Source organism: Plecotus auritus (genome assembly GCF_963455305.1).
Source record: "Plecotus auritus genome assembly, chromosome: 2".
NCBI lineage: Eukaryota > Metazoa > Chordata > Mammalia > Chiroptera > Vespertilionidae > Plecotus > Plecotus auritus.
In genome coordinates, this window is record NC_137771.1 from 169,483,729 (window position 1) to 169,510,648 (window position 26,920).

General features: G+C 41.9%; 1 protein-coding gene across 1 annotated transcript in view; it reads left to right on the forward strand.

The window, feature by feature from the left end:
* The window catches only part of LOC308243049 (protein mono-ADP-ribosyltransferase PARP14-like), a 75,941-nt gene that overhangs the window by 15,103 nt on the left and 33,918 nt on the right, over window positions 1-26,920 (forward strand). The window contains exons 5-9 of the mRNA XM_080658111.1: window positions 909-1,145; window positions 13,587-15,838; window positions 17,987-18,223; window positions 18,950-19,171; window positions 23,962-24,040. Of these exons, the coding sequence (XP_080514237.1) occupies window positions 909-1,145; window positions 13,587-15,838; window positions 17,987-18,223; window positions 18,950-19,171; window positions 23,962-24,040 (3,027 nt within the window). The remainder of the gene's footprint in view (window positions 1-908; window positions 1,146-13,586; window positions 15,839-17,986; window positions 18,224-18,949; window positions 19,172-23,961; window positions 24,041-26,920) is intronic.

Here is a 26,920-nt window from a genome sequence, read left to right on the forward strand (position 1 = left end):
AGATGCCAGCAGTACCGGGCTATCAGGTCCCAAACATACTATGTTCCATGCCACTGCTGTTCCCTCTTCCTGAAATGCTTCCTCCCTTATCTATCTGGTAAACTCTTCTTCATCCTTCAAAACTCAGATTGGTGACTACTTTGGAATCCTTGTCTGAGTGCCAATATTAGTTTTCTGGCCTCATGTGATACTACAATAGACCACTTGCTTGTTTTCAAGATTTCCTACCTCCTGGAAGGTGAATGTTCCAAGAACATGTTATATTCCTCACTCTCTCTCCCCAGCTCCTAGCACTGTGCGTGACACAATGTGGGCCGAGCATCAATATTTATTTATTTGAAAGAGATAATTGTGTCAAATCCTGAAGGAGGAATAGGACCAAGGTAAAAAATTGGAGGAGGGCATTTCAAGCACAGGAAACCATATAAACAAAGTCAAAGGAGAATGGTTTTCTAAATAATGACTAATTTCTGTGGCAGTATGAAAATAAAATGAATGGCATGGAATAACCAAAGGTGATATTTAGAAATTAGTTTGGAGTCAAATAGCAAAGGACATATTTTACCTAGCTCAGGAGTGTGAACTCATGCTTACAGGTAGTGGGGAGAAGACTTGAGAAAGGGGTGAAGTAAGGAGATTTGAACAGTAGAGAGTATCCAGGTGGTTATATCAAGGAGGGTTGGAGTGGGCTGTGAGCGGAGGTAGGGACACAACTCTGTGGTAAGACATTCATAGATGCATCATTGTTCAGAGACTGGGAATTTTAGGCAAGTAAATTCGCATTTAGGAAATAAAATCTTGCACCTAAAAATTGAGTGCTTAGCTCCCCTCTTTATCTCTATTAATTCAGACATTTTTTGGTATAATATAAAGATATAATTTTCTGATTGATTAATTTTGGTTTGCAGATGCCATGAAATTTGTTGAAGATTGTGCCATGCACCATTCAGTGGCACGACTTCAGCTTTCTCCAAGACTTCTGGAAGCGACAAAAACAATCAGGGTTGAAAACCTGCCGCCTGGTGTTGACTCCTATAATTTGAAATGTTTATTTGAAAATCCTGAAAATGGAGGGGGAAGAGTTGTCAGTATTGAATGTTTTCCTGAAGAGAGTTCAGCTCTGGTAGAATTTTTTGACAGAAAAGGTAATGTCTATTAGCCTGATTTTGTACACCTTATCTGGAATAATTTAAATATGTTAGCAGATCTTATTATTATAGTTATCAGTTTAATTCTGATGTATTTTATTTTTATTCTTATATTTCCTTGGTAATCCAATTAGGAATCCTGTTCATCTGGGATATGACACTTAATGTGTCCAATATTCAAACATTAAAGAAGTAATGTCACATTGTTGAAAGATATAAAGTTTTTCTTATAAGTCTCTACCTATGATAACTGAAAAATAATATAATTCTTAGAATCCTGGAAGTACTGTATTAAAAAAAGAGGTTATCTGCTTTTTAGCTTTACACTTGGCAGAAATTCTCATGTTAATTTCAACAAGTTTAGATAAAGAAATACTCAGAAATGCGTATGATCCTAGGAAGTATCACTAGTTCCCTTTTCACCTGTCAGGGTCATCATTCAGAAGTTAATAGGGGCGATTTCGCATGATCAGTGGGTGCAGTGACCCTGTGAAAACCATGTCCACCTGAACCTCAGGGAAGCACTCCTGAGGGTTTTGTAGACATAAATTGCCAGTTCTCTGAGACACTTGCAAAGTCGGCTTGGAGATTCCATTCATGTTCAGAGATCAAGGCTGAGGAACCCGGGAACCTGACTTCTTTGGGAAAGAAGAAACGTGTTTGGGATTAAATGGGGGAGCATGAGATAGAATCATGTGATATGCCACCCACTTAAGATAAATTGCTTCATGGGGTGCTTGGAAGAACCCCCCTTCAGCTTTTATAAGTTGGAGAAAATGGGGTGAAGGTATGGTTTAGCTTAAAATAGAATGAAAGACCTAGTGTTCCTTGGGCAAAGATAGAGAGCTACATAAAGCTGTCTACCCTAGAACTTAGCTCCCAACCAATGGTGGGAGTTGACAACTTTGGGGCTTTTGAACATCTTGAGGGCATGGGGCAGTTGGGTGTGTCCTCAGAATGCCTAGTTGTGTACCACTAATAATAGGTAGTATTTAATTGAAGCTTATTTTATTTTTAAAAATTTTTATTGTTTAAAGTATTACATATAGTATTACATATGTCTCCGTTTTTCCCCATTGACCTCCCCCCACCCACCCCACCCCCCAGCACATGCCCTCACCCCGCTAGTGTCTGTGTCAATTGGTTATGCTTATATGCATGCATACAAGTGCTTTGGTTGATCTCTTACCTGCCCCTCTCCTGCACCTTCCCACTGAGGTTTGACCGTCTCTTTGATGCTTCCCTATCTCTGTATCTATTTTTGTTTATCAGTTTGTGGTGTTCATTATATTCCACAAATGAGTGAGATCATGTGATATTTATCTTGCTCTAACTTGCTTATTTTGCTTGGCATAATGCTCTCCAGTTCCATCCATCCTGTTGCAAATGGTAAGAATCCCCCCCCCCCTTTTTTTAAAAAAACAACGTAGTATTCCATTGTGTAGATGTACCACAATTTTCTAATCCACTAATCCAGTGGTCGGCAAACTGCGGCTCGAGAGCCACATGCGGCTCTTTGACCCCTTGAGTGTGGCTCTTCCACAAAATACCACGACCTGGGCGAATTTATTTTGAAGAAGTGGCGTTAGAAGAAGTTTAAGTTTAAAAAATTTGGCTCTCAAAAGAAATTTCTATTGTTGTACTGTTGATATTTGGCTCTGTTGACTAATGAGTTTGCCGATCACTGCACTAGTCTGCTGATGGGTACTTAGGCTGTTTCCAAATCTTAGCTACTGTAAATTGTGCTGCTATGAACATAGGGGTGCATATATCCTTTGTGATTGGTGTTTCATTTTTCTTGGGATATATTCCTGGAAGTGGGATTACTGGGCCAAATGGAAGTTCCATTTTTAATTTTTTGGGGAAACGCCATATTGTTTTCCACAGTGGCTGCACCAGTCTGCATTCCCACCAGCAATGCAAGAGGGTTCCTTTTTCTCGGCATCCTCGCCAGCACTTGTCGTTTGTTGATTTGTTAATGATAGCCATTCTGACAGGTGTGAGATGGTACCTCGTAGTAGTTTTGATTTGTATCTCTGGGATGATTAGTGACTTTGAGCATGTTTTCATATGTCTCTGGGTCTTTTGTATGTCCTCTTTCAAAGAGTGTCTATTTAGGTCCTTTGCCCATTTTTTGATTGGATTGTTTATCTTCCTTTTGTTAAGTTGTATGAGTTCCCTATAAATTTTAAACCCTTATTGGAAATAATATTGGCAAATATGTTCTCCTATGCATTGGGCTTTCCTGTTGTTTTATTGATGGTTTTCTTTCTGTGCAGAAGCTTTTTATTTTGATGTGGTCCCATTAGTTTATTTTCTCTTTAGTTTCCACTGCCCTAGGAGCAGTATCGGTGAAGAAATTGCTTCGGCATATGTCTGCTATTTTGCTGCCTATGGCTTCTTCTAAGATTTTCATGGTTTCCCATCTTACGTTTAAGTCCTTTATTCATTTTGAGTTTATTTTTGTGTATGGTGTAAGTTGGTGGACTAGTTTCATTTTTTTTTGCATGTATCTGTCCAATTTTCACAACATCATTTATTGAAGCGACTGTCTTGACTCTGTTGTATGCTCTTGCCTTCTTTGTCAAATATTAATTGAACATAATGGCTTGGGTCTATTTCTAGGTTCTCTGTTCTTATCCATTGGTCTATATGTCTGTTCTTGTGCCAGTACCAGGCAGTTTTGAGAACAGTGGCTTTGTAAGATAGCTTGATATCTGGTATTCTGATCCCTCCAATATTGTTCTTCTTTCTCAAGATTGCTGCAGCTATTTGGGGTCTTTTTTTATTCCGGATGAATTTTTGAGAGTTTGTTCTAAGTCTTTGAAGTATGAGGTTGGTATTTTAATGGGGATTGCATTGAATCTATAGATTGCTTTGGGTAGTATGGACATTTTAATGATGTTGATTCTACCAATCCATTAACATGGTATATTCTTCCATTTGTTTATGTCTTCCTCTATCTCTTTTTTTCAGCGTCCTGTAATTTCTGAATACAGGTCCTTTACCTTCTTGGTTAAATTTATTCCTAGGTATCTTAATTTTTTTTTTGTTGCAATGGTAAATGGGATTGTTTTATTTTAGTTTCTCTTTCTGTGAGTTCATTATTGGTGTATAAAAAAGCCATAGATTTCTGGGTGTTAATTTTGTATCCTGCTACATTGCTGAATTCATTTATTAAGTCTAGTAGTTTTTTGATAGAGTGTTTAGGGTTTTTGATGTACAATATGTTATCTGTGAATAATGACAACTTTACTTCTTCTTTTCCAATTTGGGTGCCTTTTATTTCTTCTTCTTGTCTGATCGCTATGGCTAGCACTTCCAGTACTATGTCAAACAGGAATGGTGAGAGTGGGCATCCCTGTCTTGTTCCTGTTCTTAGGGGAAATGGTTTTAGTTTTTGCCCATTGAGTATGACGTTGGCTGTAGGTTTGTCATATAAGGCTTATGTTGAGGTATGATCCCTCTATTCCCACTTTGCTGAGGGGTTTTATTAAGAAAGGGTGTTAGATTTTGTCAAATGCTTTTTCAGCATCAGTTGATATGACTATGTGATTTTTATCTCTCAATTTGTTTATGTGATATATCACTTTTATTGATTTGCGGATATTGTACCAGCCTTGTATCCCTGGAATAAATCCCACGTAGTCATAGTGTATGATCTTGCTGGATCTGATTTACTAGAATTTTGTTGAGGATTTTAACATCTATGTTCATCAGGTATATTGGCCTGTAATTGTCTTTCTTTGTAGTGTCTTTACTGGTTTTGGGATTAGGTTAATGCTGGCTTCGTGGAAAGAGCTTGGAAGTGTGCCTTCCTCTTGAATTTTTTAGAATAGTCTGAGGAGGATAGGTCTTAGCTCTTGTTTGAATGTTTGATAAAACTGCCCTGTGAAGCCATCCTTTCCAGGACTTTTGTTTGCTGCAGGTTTTTTGATTACTATTTCGATTTCATTATTAGTTATCTGCCTATTCAGGTTTTTTTATTCTTTCTGATTGAGTTTTGGAAGCTTGTATTTTTCTAGGAATATGTCCATCCATTTCATCGAGGTTGTCCAGTTTGTTGAGTTGAGTTGTTCGTAGTATTTTTTACAATCCTTTATATGTCTGTTATATTGTTACTTCACCTCTTTCATTTCTGATTTTGTTTATTTGTGTCTTCTCTCTTTGTTTCTTGGTGAGCCTAGCTAGATGTTCATCAATCTTGTTTATCCTTTCCAAGAACCAGCTCTTGGTTTCATTAATCTTTTTTATTTTTTATTTTTTGTCTTTGTTTATTTGTGCTCTGATCTTTATTATTTCCTTCCTTCTGTTTACTCTGGGCCTTTCTTGTTGCGCTCTTTCTATCATGGCTCTCTTTCTAATTCTTTAAGTGACAGAGTTAGATAATTTATTACCATTTTTTTTCTTGTTTTTTGAGGTAGGCCTGTAGCGCTACGAACATCCCTCTCAGAACTGCTTTCACTGTGTCACATAGATTTTGGATTGTTGTTTTTTTCATTGTCATTTGTTTCTGGGATGCTTTTTATTTCTTCTTTGATCTCTTTGGTGACCCAGTCATTGTTTAATAGCATGCTATTTAGCCTCCAAGTGTTTGATTTTTTTCATTTTTTTTATTGTAATTGATTTCTAATTTTATGCCATTGTGATCTGAGAAGATGCTTGATATGATTTCTATTTTCTTGAATTTGAAGAGACTTTTCCTGTGTCCTAATATGTGGTCTATCTTTGAAAATGTCCCATGTGCACTTGAGAAGAAAGTATATTCTGTAACATTGGGGTGAAATGTTCTGAAGATGTCAATTAAGTCCATCTGATCTAGTAGTCATTTAGGATTTCTGTTTTTTTGCTGATTTTTTGTTTAGAGGATTTATCCAGTGGTGTCAATGGGGTATTAAAGTCCCCTACTATGATTGTATTGTTGTCAATCTCTCCCTTGATATTTTCCAGAATTTTTTTTATATATATTTGTGTGCTCATGTATTGGGTGCATATATGTTTACCAGTGTTACGTATGTCCTCTTGTTGAATTGCTCCCTTTAGTATTATGGAGTGGCCCTCCTTATCTCTTGTTATGGCCTTCACTTTGAGGTCTGTTTTGTCAGATATAAGTATTCCTGCCCCAGCTTTTTTCTTTTTTCCATTTGCCTGAAATTTTTTTTTTTCCGGTCCTTCACTATCAGTCTGTGTGAGTCTTTGGCTCTGAGGTGGGTCTCTTGTAAACAGAAAATAGATGGGTCATGTTTTCTTATCCATTCAGCTACCCTGTGTCTTTTGATTGGAGCATTTAATCCATTTACATTTAAGGTTGTTATTGATAGGTAATTGTTAGTTGCCATTTTTATTTTTTATGCCTGTGCTCCTTCTACCCTTTCTATTTCTTCTTTTTATAGCAGTCCCTTTAGCATTTCTTGCATTCCTGGCTTGGTTGTAATAAAGTCCCTTAGCCCTTTTTAGTCTGTGAAGCTCCTGATTTTACCTTCAATTTTTATTGATAGCCTTGTTGGATATAGTATTCTTGGATTCAGTCCCTTGCTTTGCTTGTATATTTCATTCCATTCCCTTCTGGCCTGATGTGTTTCTGTTGAGAAATAAGTTGATATTCTAATGGGAGATCCCTTGTAGGTAACTTTCTGTTTCTCTCTGGCAGCCTTTAGGATTCTTACTTTGTTGTTGATGTTTGCCCATTTAATTATGATGCGTCTTGGTGTCGGTCTTTTGGGGTTCATCTTCTTTGGAACTCTATGTGCTTCTTGGACTTGTGTGGCTTTTTTCTTCCCAACATCAGGGTGTTTTCTGTCATTATTTCTTCAGACAGGTTTTCTATTCCTTCCTCCGCTTCCTCTTATTGTGGCACCCCTATTATGCGGATACTGTTTCGTTTCATGTAGTCTGAAAGCTCCCTTAGGCTCTCCTGCTTTTTAAGTTTTCTTTCCAGTTGCTACTGTGTTTGTGTGTGTTTTTTTCTACCTCATCTTCTAACTTGCTGATGTGGTCCTCAACTTCTTCTAGTCTACTGTTGAAGCCTTCCATTGTGTTCTTTATTGCAGCTATGTCATTCTTCATTTCCTCTTGATTTCTTTTCATGTTGGTGACATTCTCATTCAGCTCCTTACAATTCTCATGGAGTTGTGTGTATTTGTCATCCAGACGTTTAAGCATCCTTATAACCATTACTCTGAATTCTTTCTCTGTCAAGTTACTTGTCTCCACTTCATTTAATTCCTTCTCTGGTGATTCCTCTTTTTCTTTCCTTTGGAGATTGTTTTTTTGTCTCCCCATTTGTTGCCGTAAGGTTTTAGTTGTTTCTATGTCTTAGATCTAACTGCTTTGCTATGCAGGTTCTTTTGGGGGTGGTGCTATGTAGTTGATGATTTTTGGGACCCAGTGATGCAGACTCTCAGATCCCCTGGGCCTGGTGATTTAGTGGAGCCCCCTACTTGAGCTATTTGGGTTTCTGATGTACTTGGGTCTTGAATGTTAGTTTCTGATTCTTGGATGAAGTCTCATCATGGATTGTCTAGCAATGTGACTCACCCCCCAGCTTCATTGTGCAAGCTGTTGTGGATGTGATCATGGTTCCGGCTCTTGTGAAAAGGGTTGCCTGAGGTCTCACTGGTATGTGTTCATTGTGAGTTCCCGGAGTCCACAGCGTGGGAGGAAGGGGTCACAGGGCCTGAGGAGAAGGTACTGTGACTTTGGCTGGTTTTGTGTGACTCTTACTAGGGTAGCATCACTCTGCAACTCACTACAAGGGTTCCAGAACCCATGACAGTGGGGGGCAGCTGTCCCATACTCTGTGGTAGAGGCAGTGGGACTCTGGCCAAGGTGATTTCCCTCTGCGAGTAATGAGGGGGTCCAGGAGCCAGCAGCTGGGGATGTGGGAGTCTCATAGCCTGTGGCTGGAACAGTGTGGCGAGTCCTCAGTAACTCATCGGAGTGTCCAGAAGCAGGCAGCCAGGAGGAGGAAGTCATGGATCCTGCTGAGGGAACCATGTGTCCTTGGTTGGAGAGGCATGTGCCCAGTGGCAGCTCATAGAGGGGCCCCGCATGCTGGAGCAGCATGACCGCGGTGTCCTGAGGTCTGCAGCCAGGGAGAGGGAGGTGCCAGTTTCTGTTCCAGGAGCCGTGTGCCCTTAGTTTGGTATGTGCACACCCAGCAGAGGTTCACAGAGGCACCCTGGGGCCGCCTGCTTGGGTGGCAGTCTGGGGGAACCCACACCCTGGAGCAGGGTGACCACAGTGTCTATGGGCCGGCAATCAGGGAGAGGCAAGTCTGAGTTTTTGCTGAGGGAACCCTGCGCCCTTGGAGGTGGATGTCCTAGGGTCGCCGGTCTGTGGGCGGGGCAGCAGGACTTTGGCTGGTGTGGCTGTAGGGTCCCAGGCAGTGTCCAAGGCCAATCTGGGTGTTGGTGATGTTGAATTCCTAGAGGAGGCCACTCTCCCCTTCAAGATGGCATGAGTTCCATGCCTGAGCCCGGCAGCATGGGGAATGCCAGGGGCTCCCTGTCCAAGAGAGCCTGGTCTGCTAGCTCCTGATACCCCTGCAGTATCTGACTGTTCCTCACTTACTCACACACAACAGACTTGTCCGCACACCCCCTCATTCACTCACAACCTCTCCCTCCCCTCAGTCCCGCAAGCTGCCTTCTTCCCAAGTCTGTTGAGGTTTATTTTATACCCGCGCTACACCTGTGAACAGTAGGATCCTCTCAAAGGTTCCATTTCATTTGACATCTTTGAATCATCTGACTATGTTGGTCACGCCGCCTCCCTAACCTCGCTCATTCCAGGGTCTGAGATACACTGACTTTCCCTTTCTCACTCTGGACATTTGCAGAGCTCTCAGAGTGCTACAAAGTGGATTTATAGACATTGCTTTACAGGCATTGCTATTATTGTAATCCTTATTTTACAAATGAAGAAACTGAGGTACAGAAAGCTCAAATCACTTGACCGAGGTTACACAGCTAGTGAGTGACAGAGGCAGGATTTGAACCTTGGCAGTCTGGGCCCATAATCAATGCTTTTAAGTTTTCCACTTTTCCCCAGTTTACTGTTCACCTATGACATGAATTTTTCTTGTGGGATATTTCACCAATTATGGTGGTTTACCAATAATGAGGCAAATTGTAGATAAAGATGGATTAAGAACAGATTGTTTTATATGTAGATTATTTGAGATTGAATGTTAGGCACTTTACTCTGAAATTATTTGGTTCTATTTCCCAAAATCTGACTCACAAAATCGTAAGGAAGGGAACCCTTATTAAACACCTATTGCACGTGAGATTTTTTGCTGTTTTCTGCCATAGCATCTCACTGAATCCCCATAATAACCTGCATGGTTAGATATAGTTACGCTTTCTTAACAGAAGAGGAAATGGGATGAAAAATTGAAGATCTCTTTGATGGTTCTTGGATCAAATAAGACCCAAGTTCAGATCTGGCTTTGGTGCTTACCAGCTTTGTGATCTTGGACCAGTTACTTAACCCAAATCCTCTGTTTTCTCATGTGTAAAACAGAGTTCCTGCTATTACTTACCTCTCAGGAACATTATGAGGATTAAATGAAATTATATCTGCAAAGTGCTTGGCACATGGTTAGTGCTCTGTCAGTGTTAGCGGTCTCTGGTACTGCCCAGGCTTGTAGCGTGTACGGGGCCACATGGGGAAGTTGAGGCTATGTGTGTGGATCTCTGAAGGCCATGCTTTTTTTTATTATGTCTGGCTCAAGGCCTAGGATCCAATCATCACAATTGAGGTTATTTTTTTTGAAATTTTAAAAAAATCTTTGTTGTTCAGATTATTACAGATGTTCCTCTTTTTTCCTCCACCCGGTTCCCACCCTACTCCAACCCTCTCTCCCCCCACTGACCTCGTTAATAGGGGTAAGCTCTTTGTCCAATCTCTTCCTGCACCCCTCACATCCCCTTCCCCCCGAGAATTGTCAGTCTGCTCCCTTTCCATGCTCCTGATTCTGTTATATTCATCAGTTTGTTCTATTCATCAGGTTTTTTATTCATTTGCTTTTTAGATTCACTTGTTGATAGATATGTCTTTGTTGTCACTTTGTTGTTCATAATTGTTTTTTATCTTTACCTTTTTCTTCTTCTTCCTCTTCTTAAAGAATACCCTTCAGCATTTCATATAATCCTGGTTTGGTGGTGATGAACTCCTTTAGCTTTTTCTTATCTGTGAAGCTCTTTACTTGACCTTCAATTCTAAATGATAGCTTTGCTGGGTAGAGTAATCTTGGTTGTAGGTTCTTGTTATTCATCACTTTGTATATTTCTTGCCATTCCCTTCTGGCATGAGAAATCAACTGACAGTTGTATGGGTACTCCCTTGTAGGTAACTAACTGTTTTTCTCTTGCTGCTTTTAATATTATCTCTTTGTCTTTTGCCCTTGGCATTTTAATTATGATGTGTCTTGGTGTGGTCCTCTTTGAATTCCTCTTGTTTAGGGTTCTCAGCGCTTCCTGGACTTGTAAGTCTATTTCTTTCACCAGATAGGGGAATTTTTCTGTTATTATTCCTTCAAATAGGTTTTCAATATCTTGCTCTCTCTCTTCTTCTGGCACCCCCATAATTCAGATGTTGGTATGTTTGAAGTTGTCCCAGAGGCTCCTTACACTATCTTCATATTTTTGGATTCTTTTTTCTTTTTGCTTTTCTGGTTGGGTGTTTTTTGCTTCTTTGTATTTCAAATCTTTGACTTTATTCTTGGAATCCTCTAGTCTGCTGTTGAATCTCTGTATATTATTCTTTATTTCAGTCAGTGTATGCTTAATTTCTGATTGGTCCTTTTCCATATCCTTGAAAGTCTCACTAAATTTCTCGGAGGTTTCTAGAAGATTCTTGAATAACGTTATAACCATGATTTTGAACTCTATATCCAGTAGTTTGCTTCCATCAATTTCTTTCATTTGTGACTTGTTTCTTTGTCTCCACATTTTGGCTGTTTCCCTGTGTTTGTTTTTATGTACTGGGTAGCTTCTAAGTCTCCTTGAGTTGATAGAGTGGCTTGTGTGGTAGGTGTCCTATAGGGCCCAGTGGCTCAGCTTGCCAGTCACCTGAGGTGGACGCTCTTGGTGCACCCCTTTGTGGGCTGTGTGTACAGTCTTCTTATAGTTAAGCCTTAATTGCTGTTGTTATCACTGGGAGGAATTGACCTCCAGGCCAATTGGCTGTGATGACCAGCTGTGTCTACACTGGAATATCTGTTATGGAGGAGACACCCTTATGGGGAAGGACTTGCTTCACTGGGACTTTGGTGCTCACTGAGTCTACCCTTTGAGTGTGTCTCTTATGGATATGAAGAGCTGTAATCCAGTATGGTCTCACACTGACCACTGGGTACACTGGCTCTTGGATCTCCAAGGAGGTACAAGGTCAGCCACTGTCTGGGGCCGCCCAGCAGGAGCTACAGAGACATCGCAGATTCCTCCTCTTTGTATGGGATTTGGAAGTGCCCAGAAGAGGCCCAGCTGTGAAGCAAAGCCGGATGCTGCTGCTGGGCCATGGGCCTTCTTTTGGAAGCTCTGGGGCTCTGACCCAGCTAAAGTTTGACAGGTTTTAGGCAGAGAAAGGACAGGCCATTCATATGCAAAAACCAATGTGCACAGCTTGGGTGGGGTTGTAAATTGGGTGGCACAGGGTATCTGGGAATTACCAGGGCGGAGCAAACAGCAATGGCTGCCAGTCAACCCTGCACTAGAGAGGTCCCTGGGTCTCCACGTCCTGTGCCCCCATTTAGGAACAATGATCGCTGCGAGCACCTCTGAGAGAAAGCCGCCCTTGCGTTCCTGTCCCGATGCCAGACAATCCAGTTTCTCCCCGTATGTGGTTGGGTCACCGAGAGTCTCGCCTGGAACTGGAGTTCAGAGCAAACGGGAGCTTGTATCTCCCTCCTGATTAAAAGAGCAGCACAGCCAGATGCCAGCACTTTCCATACTCCGCACCTCTTACCAGTCTCAATGTGCTTTCTTTACCTCTCTAGTTGTAGAACTTCCAGTCAGCCAGCTTTCCCGAGGTTCTGGGTGGTAGTTGTTCTGCCTTTTAGTTGTAATTTTCATGTGGTTGTGAGAGGCAGCAAGTATAGGTGTTTACCTATGCCGCCATCTTGGTTCTTTCCCCAATTGAAGTTATTTTTAACATCTTTCCACAAGGATGCTATTTTAATCCAAGTTGTTACTGGAATTCATTCTAATTCCCTTTCTTCTTAGACTCCTTGTACCTGTCTAATAACTACCACAAAATGGGTTTTGGGAAGAAGAGTATCCTCCCATCCACACACAGACATGCCCATATACCATCCTAGCGACTGTCTCAGTATATGTGGCAAGAGACTGATTGTAGCAGGGATTGGGGAGGTGCAGGACTTCCCGAATCAGTCTCTGGGCTGGGCTCTGATGACTTTGAAGATGACCTTGGTTTGGAACCCCTGGTAGAAGGGCAAGAGCGTGGGCTTTGGGGCCAGACAGACACTGGTTTGAATCTTAGCTCAGATATTTACAGTCTACATGACCCTATTTGAGTTACCTAATTTTTACTAGCCTGAGTTGTTGTTTTTTTAAGATTTTTATTTTATTTTTATTGATTTCAGAGAGGAAGGGAGAGATAGAGATAGAAACATCAATGATGAGAAAGAATCATTGATTGGCTGCCTCCTGCACACCCCACACTGAGGCTCGAGCTCACAACCAGGCCATGTGCCCTTGACCAGAATCGAACCCGGGACCCTTCATTCCACAGGCTGATGCTCTATCCACTGAGCCCAACCGGCTAAGGCTAGCCTGTGTTTTATCATTAGCAAATAGTGACGATAATAATAATGTCCCTATCTCAAAGGGTTTTCATGAGGATAAAATTAATGAAATATATGTAAAGCACTTAGAATAGTGTCTGACACTTAGTAAGCTATGATAATTATTATTATGCTCCTCCCCTTAGAAGTGATAATGGAATCTAAGTCATCTATGAAGCCTAAAATTGTGAGAGGCACAAGAAACAGCACATAGCATGATTCTTAGACAAGGTTGGCTTTAAGCACCAGAATATTCTTTACACTGGCGCAAACAGTATCCCCATGCTGGTGACCAAAGTCATATCTATTTCTTAACCTGGTTTTGATATATCATTGTTACCACAAAAACAGAAAACAGAATTGACATAACATAATTTCACCATACAGTGATCTTGGCCAGAAAGTAATTACTCCATTACACAAGGGATACCTGTGCAGTGTTAATACATATGAATTTATATTTGAGCACTTTTAGAGTAGAGCTGTCCTTTTAATACTATGTTGTAACAGCAAAGTTCTATAGACACTAGGATTCCCCCTCCACCCCCTGACAGGAGAGTTTTGTTTGTTTGTTTTCATTTGAAACATATTACCCTGGGATTATTTTATTTTATTTATTTCCTTTTAAGTGTTAGACACCATCATGACCAAGAAGCTTGGCCTCAATAATATGCCGCTCTCCGTGTTCCCATACTATACCTCTTTGGGCACAGCTTTGTATGGAAAGGAGAAGCCTCTGATCAAGCTTCCAGCACCATTTAAAGAATCTTTGGACCTTTCTTTATGGAAGTTCTTACACAAAAAAAATCATCTGATTGAGGAGATAAATGAAGAAGTGAGACGTTCTCACTGTGAGCTAACATGGTCCCCACTCAATGGTGAAGTTACCATCAGACCTGCAGCCACCTTAGTCAATCAAGGAAGAAAACGAATCAAGAACTGGAAGAAAGATGCTTCCACAGCCTTCTTCGGCATCAGGTCTAGATTTAAAGTTACCCCATTTAAAGTGGATCCAGCAGTGTGGGACATCATGAAAAATGACTTAGAAGATGAAAGAATTTTGATTGAGTTTGATACAGATATGGGGATTGTAACCTTAGTGGGGAAATCAGAGGATGTACAAAACATTGAGCCACAAATCAAGGAATTAATAGAAAACGCCACTCAAAAAATTAAAAGAGAAGAGCAAAGTCTGAAGGAGAAAGTGGCCATTTCTCCAAGAAAGTATTCTCTTCTGTGCCACAGCGGTGTACAGGAGCGTCTCCGCAGGGAGTACCCAGAGATGGAGATTTTTTATGACAAAGTCACCCAACACATGTGCTTTAAAGGACTCGCTATAGATGTGTATAAAGCAAAGTGTGAAGTCCAGGAAAAGATGTACACCATGGTTCAGAAAAGCATTCAGCTTCCCCCTGAGGTTTTCCAGTTTTTGCAACAGGTCGACTGTTCAGATCTCTCCAAGTCTCTTTTGATAGCGCAGAAAATTCTTGCCGTTTATGAGCTAGAGGGCACAACTGTTTTCTTAACCGGCTGTTCTTCTGAAGTCCTATTAGAAGCTGAAAAGCAAATGGTCAGTGCCTTAAGTTATAAGCGCATAGTCATTGAGGACAGGGAAGTTATTAACAGCAAGAGATGGAAAACCATCACTAACAATTTGCCTAAGAAACATAATTCTTCCTCAAAGACTGTAACGATCAATGAGTTAACTTCAGGAACCACAGCTGAGGTCATTATTGCAGGCTGCGTGAGAGAAGTAAATGAAATCTACAACTTACTTTTTGACTTTGTGGAAAAAAACATGAAAATAGAGAGATTCCTTGAAGTAAAGCCTCCCTTAGTTATTGATTATTTGAAGGCAGAGAAGAAGCTATTCTTGCAAAAGATAAAGATGAACAAGCTAAATGTTCAGGTAGATTTCAATTCTAGGAACAAACCAAAAGGCATTTTACTAACTGGCTCAAAGGCCGAAGTCCTAGAGGGAATGAACATCCTCAAGCAAGCCAGGGATTCAGTTTGTGTTAAAAGCATCAGTATTGATAAGCCAGGAGCCAGCCAGTCCTTCCGGGATAAACCATGGTATTATAAACGTGAGGTACGGTTATATGGTTGTTTTGTGGAACTACTGCAGAATGAAGGAAAGAAGGAGGGAGGTGGCAGTGATGGGCAGAAGTGCTCCTGTCGGACAGAATTGGCCCCTGGAGTCTCGCTGATTGTACAGCAAGGTGACTTGACACGGTTTCCTGTTGAAGTGGTGGTGAATGCCGCAAATGAGGACCTCCGTCTCAGTGGGGGCCTGGCTGCTGCTCTTTCAAAGGCAGCTGGCCCTGAGCTCCAAGCAGACTGTGACCGGATAGTGAAGAAAAAGGGTAAGATCCCAACTGGCCATGCCACCATCTCGAAACCAGGAAAGCTCCCATACCACCAGGTGATCCATGCAGTAGGACCCAAGTGGGACAGCAGTGATGTTCTGGGGTGTGTGTTACAGTTAAAGAAAGCCGTGGAAAAAAGTCTCCATTTGGCTGAGAAATTCCAGTACCAATCCATAGCCATCCCTGCCATTAGTTCTGGAGACGGTGGCTTTCCCTTATCCCAGTGTGTGGAGACCATTGTTTTGGCCATCAAGGAAACCTTCCAGTATAACTCGGCTGGATGCACCTTGAAAGAGGTTTACCTTGTGGATTTAGCTGTGAAGACTGTTGAGGCCTTTGCTGAAACTGTGAAAACTGTATTTAAAGACAACAAGCCTGCTACTGCTTCCCTGCCCAGTGTACCAGCAGGAGTCCAGCCGGGCCCAAGAAATGATGATGGGAATAGAGAAATGCTGCTGTGCCCAGGCGGTCTGAGGATCCTGTTGGTGAAAGGAGATGTGCAGAATGCTATGGTGAGTGTCCCTTTTTACAGAACACCTAGTAGGTGCTGCAACTCCAGGGAGTCTGTTGCCAAAGGAAGATTAGGATAAGGGAGAATTAGGGAGAGAATTCCATGCTCTCCATCCTGACCTGGAAACAAGTTTTCTTAGAAAATTGGGCTACTTCACCACAGCATTTCCTGATAGGGAGTGGCCAGTTATGTGTGGGAACTGGAAGTGTATTCAGATCACCAGGTTCCCAGTAAATGTGAAAATCCACAATAATAGCTTACAATTACAAGGCTCTCTATACTTTCTCAGGGCCTTCGTTCCTGTCATATTTTGGCAAATCTGAGGTTACTTTCCTATCAAATTTACTGATAGCAGATATAGAAAATTAGAGTGTAGAGTGGGGACAGAAGACAGGAATCTTGTCAATGGAGCTGAACCAGGTTGAGCCTGGAGACCTGAGTCTGAGGGCCAATCAGCACCCAGCACCAGTAAGAAACTGTGGGAAGGAAAGTCCAAACTGCACCTGGAAGTGGTCTGAGTATTATGTGGGGACTATTATTGTAGGTCTGCCAAGGGGGTGGTGTGTTTTTTAAAAATGTTTTTAACAACCTTTTCAACACAAGCTCTAAGTAATGGAAATAGCCCTGGAAGCCCCTGCTGTGCCAGATGTTCCTTCCTTCCTTTGAGGATTGTGGGCAGGCCTGGGGAAGAGATTCCTAGGGAAGGCCATTTGCCTATCTTCTTCAGAGAAATATCTACTCAGATCCTTTGTCCTCTTTTAAATTGAGTTATCTTTTTTAAAAAATATATTTTTATTGATTTCAGACAGGAGGGGAGAGGGAGAGAGATAGAAACATCAATGATGAGAGAAAATCCTTGATGGGCTGCCTCCTGTACACCCTCTGCTGGGGATGGAGCCTGCAACCCGGGCATGTGCCCTGGACTGGAATCGAACCTGGGACCCTTCAGTCCACAGGTTGACACTCTATCCACTGAGCCAAACCAGCTAGGGCAATTGGGTTCTCTTTTTATTACTGAATTTTAAGAGTTCTTTATGTATTTGGGATACAGGTCCCTTACCAGATTATGATTTGCAAATATTTTTTTTCATTCTGTGGGTCATCATCCTTATATAACAAGCTTAGATGATAATTACAAGAATAATTGCTAACAATGATTACTTAGTATGTGCCAGGCCATATGCTAAGTGCTTGGCTTGCATTTTCTCATTCAATGCCATGAGGTAGATTCCAGGATTAGTATTCTTCTCAAAGAGATGAAGGAATGAGACTTAGAGGGGCTTAGTAATTTGCCCAACTCTCACAGCTAACCAATGGTAGAGGCATGATTGGAATTTGTTCAGGCACTATTTAAAAAAATAATACAATGATTTTGTTTCTCATTAAAAAAAAAACAAATACATAAACAAGAAATTTTATTGAACGCAAGTCAGTAATTGGAATGAGTTCTGTTTCTTGTCCATTTTGAACACTAAATAGTAAGATATTTCTTCCATTCCCTTTCCTCCAATAGATATTTGAGTTGCGATGCCACAGTACCTGCCCTGTGTTCCTTGTCCATGACCCATGCAGGACAGCTTTGAAAAGGACTTAGTCACATGCCTTCTCCTCTCTTCTCTTGGTGTCTTACTCTAGCTGATTAATCTGCTCACATGTCCTGCTGGAAACGCTTCCATAGCTTCTCACTGTCTGTCGGGAAGTCCAGATGGCCTGGCACTTGAGGTCCTCTGCAGTCTACCCCCACGGTAACATTGCCAGCCTGGCTTGCACCATTTTGCTGCACAAGCTGTCTATCAGCTCAGCAGCTCACACCCACCATGCATGTGTTCCCCCTTCTGAATGATTTCCCCGTCTCTCCCTGCCTGCTTCAACTATTCCCAAAGGGCGCACATCACGTAGGGGTCCTCACTGGCCACCGATGGCACTTCCTCTGGCTCCTTCAGTGATCACACTTTTTTGACAGCTCTCTTTTGTCCTGGAGTGTAACTTAAATAAGTATCTAATAACATATTGTCTTGGGTGGTATTTGTCTCTGAAAAGAGTCATCTTTAGTTGTCCCCATTGTGCCAAGTCCAGTGGCTCAAATACAGTAATCCTTGATGAATGCTTTTTGTTAGAATTTGAAACAAATTGTTGGTTTTGTCTTTAGGCTGATGTTGTTGTCAACTCCATTCCTCGGGATCTCAACCTTAATAGTGGGCCCCTTTCTCAGGCCCTCTTGGCAAAAGCTGGGCCAAATCTCCAGAAGGAATTGAACGCAGCTGGACAAGGGATGGCTGTTGACGTGGGCACGATTCTTCAAACCACTGGTTGTAATCTGCAATGCTACCAAGTGCTTCACGTGGTGGCTCCGAGCTGGAAAAATGGCGATACATCTTCACAAAAGGTGGAGTCTGGTTTTAAATTCTCCAGGAAATTGGGCACCCCTTTGTTCTCTTTTCAATAATTGCACCCTATCTGTTTCTCTTCTGCAATAACATCACATACTTGGCAGGTTCCATCATTATGGCCCTGTCTTTTAGTGTAGCTGACTGCTCCTGCAGACTAGTTATTGAAGCTGGGGATGAGTTATTGAAATAGCACATTCCTTTCCCCCCTTTAATTTATTTCAGAGAGCAACGGAGAGGGAGAGAGAGATAGAAATATTAGTGAGAGAGAATCATTGATAGGCTGCCTCCTGCACGACCTCCTACTGGGGATTGAGCCTGCAGTCTAGGCACGTGCCTTGACCAGGAATGAACCATGACCTTCTGGTTCATAGGATGATACTCAACCACTGAGCCATACTGGCCAGGCGAAGATAGCACATCTTTAGTGAAAAAGGCAAGGTGAGGGGATGAAGAATGGAAGAGCATGAAGGATTATAACAGTAGTTGCTTTGCTTCTTTCTTTCATTGCTGAGTGAATGTGAATCTTTTTGAAGGGTTTCTTACATTCTCTTTTTCTTTTCCTGTATTTTTTCTTTCCCCTTCTGACTGCCCTTAGCCTGCCTTTTGTTGAAAGCAAAAAGAAGTAGAGAGAGATCACAGTCAAAGTTGCTAAATTTTCTTTTTTTGGTCCTAACTCCCATTTCTAGGCAAAAATGTATAAGGATGTGCTTTGTACTTTTCAGGTCATGCAAGACATAATCAGAAAATGTTTGGCAATCACTGAGAACTTGTCCTTAAACTCAATTGCGTTTCCAGCCATAGGAACAGGCAATTTGGGGTTTCCTAAGACTGTTTTTGCTGAATTGATCATTTCGGAAGTGTTCAAATTTAGTAGCAACAATCAACCAACAGTTTTACAAGAGGTTTGCTTTCTGCTGCACCCGAGTGATCACGGGAATATTCAGGTACAGCTTCACTCATTTCTGGTTATTTTGTCAACTGAGCCCTAACGGTATCCAATGTCTTCTTGGTCGAACAGGTTGTTTCTTTTATGTATTTCCCATGCAGGAAAGTAAAAGAGCACTGTAGACTAGTTGTAGCATAGCAATTTTCAAGCAAAGTTAGGGATATAGAAAAAAATTTAGCTTCTTATTTAGGAAAATTTCAAACATGTAGAAACATAAACAAAATAGTGTAATAAACTCCCTTATAGCCATCACTCATCTTCACAATTATCAACCTATGGCTAATATGTTTTATCTCTATCTCTATTTATTGCCTTTCTTCCCATATTATTTTAAAAATTATTTATTTATTTATTTTTAATCATCACCCGAGAATGTTTTTACTGATTTTTGTTGTTAGAGAGAGAGGAAGGGAGAAAGAAAGAGGCAGAGAGAAAGACAGAGAGATATTGATGTGAGAAACATCGCACACACACCTACTGGGAATTGAACCTGAAACCTAGGTATGTGCCCAACCCACAACCTTCTGGTGTATGAAAGGACACTCCAACCAACTAAGCCACTTTGCCAGGGCCCCATATTATTTTAAAGCAAATCCAGATATACATTTTACCCATAAACAAGTCAGTATTTATTTTAGATATTGGAATTTAAACAGTAACAACACTATGGCCTTGGCTGCTGTGGCTGAATTCGTTGAGCATTGTCCCTTGCACTGAGAGATTGCAGGTTCGATTCCCAGTCAGCGCACATGTCTGGGTTGCAGGCTCAATCTCTGTTAGGGGGTATGTAGGAGACAGTCAATCAATGTTTCTCTCTCATCACTGTTTCACTTATCTCTTGCAAGTCAATCCTATCTAATAAAGAGGGAATATGCTAATTGACCCTAACGCCATTGCAAAGATGGCGGCACCCACAGCCAATAAGGAGGGAATATGCTAATTGACTGCCCCACCCTCAAAGATCGCAACTCCCACAGCCAATAAGGAGGGAATATGCTAATTGACTGCCATGTCCTCAAAGATGGCGGTGTCCACAGCCACAAGATGGTGGCGCCCAGTCCCCTCATCCCTGCCAGGGTGGCAGGTGTGCGGCAAGGCTGGGCCTGCCCATGCGCCTGCCTCTGGAGTCTCCCAGTCCCCTGAGCGCCAGCCCGAGGTGCAGGCAATCCTCCGATGGTGGCTGCCCAGCTGATGCCTGAGGCGCAGGCAATCCTCGTATGGTGACTGCCCAGCCCGTCCAGGGCTGTCCAAGGCACAGGTAACTAGGGCCGGGCCAAGGCTTGCGCTGCCGGCAGTGGTAGCAGCAGAGGTGTGATGGGGCATCAATTTCCCCTGATTGCCTGGTCACCTCTTGCCTCTGAGGGCTCCTGAACTGTGAGAGGGGGCAGGCTGGGCTGAGGGACCCCCCTCCAGTGCATGAATTTTCATGCACTGGGCCTCTAGTAAAAACATAATTTTTTTAAACAAAGAAGGGTTTCCCTTCACTTAAAAAAAAGTAACAACACCACAATACTATTTCACACATAAAATAAGTTGACAATCATTCCTTTATTTCATCAATTATAAAGTCAATGTTCAAATTTCCAACTGTCACATAAATGTTTTGTTTTTACAGCTTGTTTGAATCAGAATCCAAATAAGGCCCATATATTGTAATGGAGTTTACATGTCCCTTAACCTTCTTTTTCCTTTCATATGAACACAGAAATTTTTATCTATAATAATAAAAGCATAATATGCTAATTAAACTGGATAGCCAAACAACCTTCGGGACGTCATTCTGGATGTCCTTCCAGATGAAGTTGTTGCGGTAGGGGCCGAGGCAGAGGCAGTTAGGGGCAATCAGGCAGGCATGCGAGCAGTGCAGGGGCATCAGGCAGGCAGGAAGAGTAGTTAGGGGCAATCAGGCAGGCAGGCAAGCGGTTAGGGGTAATCAGGCAGGCACGTGAGTGGTTAGGAGTGATCAGGAAGGAAGGCAGGCAGGCGAGCGGTTAGGATCAGCAGTCCTGGATTGCGAGAGGGATGTCTGACTGCTGGTTTAGGCCCAATCCCGCTAGCAGTTGGACATCCCCCGAGGGGTCCCGGATTGTGAGAGGGTGCAGGCCGGCCTAGGATCCCCCACCCGTGCACTAATTTTGTGCAATTGGCCTCTAGTACATAATATAAAAGCACAGTTGTGGTCCTATAAACAGGAGATTGTCAGGATGAAATACAACCGAAGGATGTGGTAAGAATGAACTCAGCACATCCCCCCTGGAATAGGAGATTTGGTACCAGAAGTCATAGAGAGTCCATCAACCAGCTCACATTTGCTGAACATCAGCTATAGGTGAGCCACTGGACTCTACATTATGGGAGAACAAGAGGCATTTAATAAGAGGCCATTATCCCTGCCTCCAAGTTCTTAGAGTCCAGTAGAGTAAATGACATTGAATGTTTGAAAAGTTCCATGGTAGTGCAAGAATTAAATGAACAGATCAAGGCTAGCAACCCAGGAGATGTCCATGAATTGTTGGACCATTTGAATTTTTAGGTCATTAATTTTTTTCTGGATCTAAATACTATCTTTAAGTTCTTACAAAGCAAACAATTCTAGTCTAAATTCTATTCAAACAACCAAACCACCTAAGCAAAATAATATGGTCCATTTAGTTGGTCTGAATAACTATAGTAATTTCTAATCAATAAATGCTTTTTGAACAACCCCCCTATGACCTGCATTATACAAGGTGATGTGGATCATGGGATGGGTATGTAGCACATAGTTCCCCTCCTGTAAATTCTAATTACTTTGGGAGCTAAGATTTATACACATAAAATGAATTAAATTAGAGAGAAAGTGCTGAGTGTTTTTGAATGGGTGAATAGGGGAGCGAGTCCTCTGACATGGACCTGAACCTTCAAATTTCATTATTGCTGTGCAATCCCAGACCCTGTTTCTTTTCCTAAAGGCTCCGGTTCCTCTGCCAGTATTCAGTAGAAGGATTAGTCTTTACAGATACCTTTACTGCCACTGGAAATAGTAGTGATTCTCTATCCAGGGCTGTGACACTTTTTTCACTTAAGACTATTGAAGACAGTTAAACTTTGGTTATATTGCACACAAAAGCAACAACAAAACTTACTGAGATGTTTAGAGGTAACAGAGGTTGCAAAACAGCAACCCCTGGTCTGAACATGGCCTCTAGATGTGCTTTATTTGGTCTAGTTTTAAAAACTTCTGAATCTAATTGCTAATATTTTAAAATCAACATTTCACATAATACTTCAGATGTCCACTGAGACCTAAAATTTCAAACATTCTGACACATTGGGTATGCGTTTCTGTCTGAACAGTTTGCTGTGGCTGAATGGCAGATGCTGTATAGTCCTCCAGAGTCACTTCACTCTACCTTTACACTTGTAGCTTACCTGCCTGAGCCCTGGAGGTCTGTGAGTCTGACACCCTCAGTCTATAGTCTATTTTAGTCCTTATCCCTTTATTGTATCGGCCTTTTAGCCAAAATGGTACTTGGTACTTTTTGTTTTTTACCAACAAAATTCTCTGTTGCTTGTTTACAAAATAGTGATGATTTTGGAGTGTCACTACCTGGAAAAGAAATGGAATTCACAGGTTCACTAAGCCTAAAATACAGCCTCTTGCTCCAAAATGCACTACTCCACTAGCCATTCCTCTTCTGGTATAATCTATAATAATAAAAGCATAATATGCTAATTAGACTGGATGTCATGTGGACATCCTTCCGTACATCCTTCCAGATGACCTTCCGGATGAAGCCGGGGCTGCGAGGGAAGCCCAGGTTCTGGTGCCTGCATGCAACCTGAGGGAAGCCCGGGTCCTGGGTGCCAGAGGGAAGCTGGTGCTGGCAGCTGGGGGAAGGAAGGCTTACTCTTACACGAATTTCGTGCATCAGGCTTCTAGTTAAGAAATTAAAAACTGAAGTATCTGGGTTCTTGTGATTGTCTTAACACTGTATTTTTAACTACTGGCAACTTACTTGCTCTTACCGAATATGAAAGAAATACATATTCATTGTAGAAACTTTGAACAGTGCAAAATGCATAAATTATTTTAGTCATATTTTATTCTAGTCTTCTATACATATGTACTTTGTAAAGTGGTGTCATTATAATATAATTAAAGTTAATCTTTCATTTAATAATGTAACATGAGTATTTCCCTATTCCATTAACTGCTCTTTGACATTGCAATTCCAAATGGCTGCTAAATATTTTGACACATGGATATACTAAAGTGTATTTTACCATTTCGCTATTGGATTTTAAACTGTTTTATTTTCTTCTTGATTTTTTAAAATATATTTTTATTGATTTTTTACAGAGAAGAAGAGAGAGGGATAGAAAGTTAGAAACATTGATGAGAGAGAGACATCGATCAGCTGCCTCCTGCACACCTCCTACTGGGGATGTGCCCGCAACCCAAGCACATGCCCTTGACCGGAATCAAACCTGGGACCCTTCAGTCCGCAGGCCGACACTCTATCCACTGAGCCAAACCGGTTAGGGCTCTTCTTGATTTTAATAAATAGCACTGTAATGAATATTTTTGTATTTATATCTTTGTTCCCATCTTTAATAATTTTCATTATTTCATTTGTAGCAATAATATATGTATTTTCATAACTTTAAAACTATAAAATGATAAAAACAATACTTTGAGATTGTTCTCTCATCAATATTTGTGCATGCATGATCAAAAGGTGTGATGAATCAAATTCATTCATCTACTAAGGATTGTAGTAATCAAAACTGTCTTTGTGTTTCTAGGCATTTTCAGATGAATTTGACAGAAGAGCTAATGGAAATTCCATCAGTGACAAAATTCCCAAGGCTCAGAATACACAAGGTTCAGCAAAGATATCTTTTCATTTTTTCTTATATTTAATTTATTTTTTTTGTTCTTTTTTGGGGGGTTCAGAAAAAATATTAAGAAATTATTTCTAGTTGCTAAATGACTATTTAATGATAAGTGAAAGATGGCAGTGATGATTTTTATGAAAAAATCTATTTGTGAGAAAGGAGATATTAAATCATATTCCATACACTCGGGCATGCAAGACACTGACCATGATTGACAATCTTGAGCGGAAGATTAAGCAATCCAAGTTAGATGATCTGTACAGAGGGCTTTAAGTAGTGATGAGGCTACTATTTTCTAAGGATGGTGTGACCTGTGTTTTTGGAAATAGACACATTTAAAGAGACAATACCAACCAAATACTTCTCTGTCAAATTTGCTGTTACATGTTTGGCTTTATCCTATTTGGAGTTTTCTGAGGCTTCTTGAATCTCAATATGTATGTCTTCCATCAAATTTGGGAATTTTTCAGTCATTTATTCAAATAGTTTTCCTGCACTTGTCTCTCATCTCCTCTGGTGCTCCAAAAACATGAAAGTTAAACCTTTAGCTAGTATCCTGCCAGTCCCTGAGGATCTATTTTTGTTTTGTTTTTTCCTTTTAATCTTTTTTCTCTCTTCTTCTGATTGGATAATTTTTATTGATCTACCTCCAAGTTCACAGACTCATTTCTCTGTCTACTCTTGAGTCTATCCAATGAATCTTTAAAATTTCAGATATTGTATTTTTAAGTGCTAAAATGTCCTTTTGATTCTTAATGTATTATTTATATTTCTCTGCAGAGACTCCTATTTTTCCACTCACTCCAAATCATTTCCATTCATTCAAATATATTTACTTTGACCTCAGGGTATAGTAGACTAGAGGCCCAGTGCACGAAATTCGTGCATGGTGGGGGGTGTCCCTCAGCCCAGCCTGCACCCTCTCCAATCTGGGACCGCTCGAGGGATGTCCGACTGCCCGTTTAGGCCCGATCCCAGTGCGGGCAGTCGGACATCCCTCTCACAATCCAGGACTGCTGGCTCCGAACTGCTCACCTGCCTGCCTTCCTGATTGGCCCTAACCACTTCTGCCTGCCAGCCTGATCACCCCCTAACCACTCCCCTGATAGCCTGATTGATGCCTAACTGCTCCCCTGCCAGCCTGATTGCCCCTAACTGCCCTCCCCTGCAGGCCTGGTCACCCCTAACTGCCCTCCCCTGCAGGCCTGGTCCCCCCCAACTGCTCTCCCCTGCAGGCCTGGTCGCCCCCAACTTCCCTCCTCTGCTGGCCTCGTCACCCCTAACTGCCTTCCCCTGCAGGTTTGATCACCCCCAACTGTCCTCCCCTGCAGGTTTGATTGCCCCCAACTGCCCTCCCTTGCAGGCCTAGTCCCTCCCAATTGCCCTCCCCTGCTGGCCATCTTGTGTCCACATGGGGGCAGGATCTTTGAGCACATCGGGGCAACAATCCTGTGTGTTGGAGTGATGGTCAATTTGCATATTACTCTTTTATTAGATAGGAGGATAGAGGCCTGGTGCACAGGTGGGGACTGGCTGGTTTGCCCTGAAGGGTGTCCCGGATCAGAGTGGGGGTTCCCTTGAGGTGTGGGGTGGCCTGGGTGAGAGGCCTGTGGTAGTTTGCAGGCCAGCCACGCCCCTTGGTGACCCAAGCAGAAGCCCTGGTATCTTGGATTTATTTATCTTCTATAATTGAAACTTTGTAGCCTTGAGTGGAGGCCAGGGCTGGCCAGAGTGGGCAGAAAGCTTGGCTTCCTCCATTGCCAGGGAAACCCAAGCCTCCTGCTCGCTCTGTGGCCGGCCGCCATCTTGGTTGGGTTAATTTGCATGTTCTCTTTTATTAGTGTAGATACTTTAAAACCTTTCATAAGTCCAACATCTGGATCATCGTGACATAAGCATCTATACTGAGTTTCTTTATTCTTGAGAACTGCTCACATTTTCTTGGTTCTTTGTATGACAAGCAGTTTTGGATAATAGGCTGGTTATTTTCATTTTTATATTGTGAAACTTGGGTCTTGTTAAAAATCTCTTGGAAAATTGTAATTGTTTTAGCAGCCAGTCAGGCAGTTAAGTTCTGTCTCACCTTCTATGGGCAGCGTTCCCATGTCACTTCAGTTCTCAGAGCCTTTGCCGTGCTTCCCCGTTTGTCACAGGACAGGGGTCCACTTCTCCAGCTATCCCCTTAGCAGAACTCCCCTCACACTGTTGGCTTGCAGGAGCCCATTTTCTAGGCCTCTCCCCAGAGAGACAGGGTTCTTTTGGCATTTAAGTTGCCTGTTCTGTTGCCGCATAACTTTGTGTGATCAGGGTTGTCCTTGGGGAAAATGGGAAGAGAGAAGAGAGACAAAAATAAATAAATAAATAACAGAGGTTTCCCACACCCAGCCATGTACACTTTTCAGACCACAAGGGCCCCTTTCCCTGGATGTTCTGGACAGAAATACAGAACGTCTCTAAGAGCTTTAACTCCCTGTGGTGCCACTATGGAGTTCTGCAACTGGGCTCACCTTGTGGGTAGGGCTGGATTTAAAAAAAATATGGAAAATAAGGAAGATCCCTGCCATAGTCTTCAGCTCACAGGGTCCTTTTCTTAATCCTCTGGCCTCACGCAGGGATCCTCTGAGAATTTTGCTGCCTGTGCTCCTTGTGCAGTTACAAAGCTGGGAGAGAAAAGACGAAAATTTCAAAACTCCCCTCTTTACAGGTTGCCTCTTCAGGTTTTGACTCCCCTCCCCAACCTGCCTGCTGTTGCTTACGTCTCAGTCCTCAGTCAGTAGATATTGTATTTGCCCCTTGTTTTAATTGTACTCAGTTGGAGAGATAGGCTCTTGTGGGCTGAGTTCACCTTGGCCAGCACCAGAAGCCC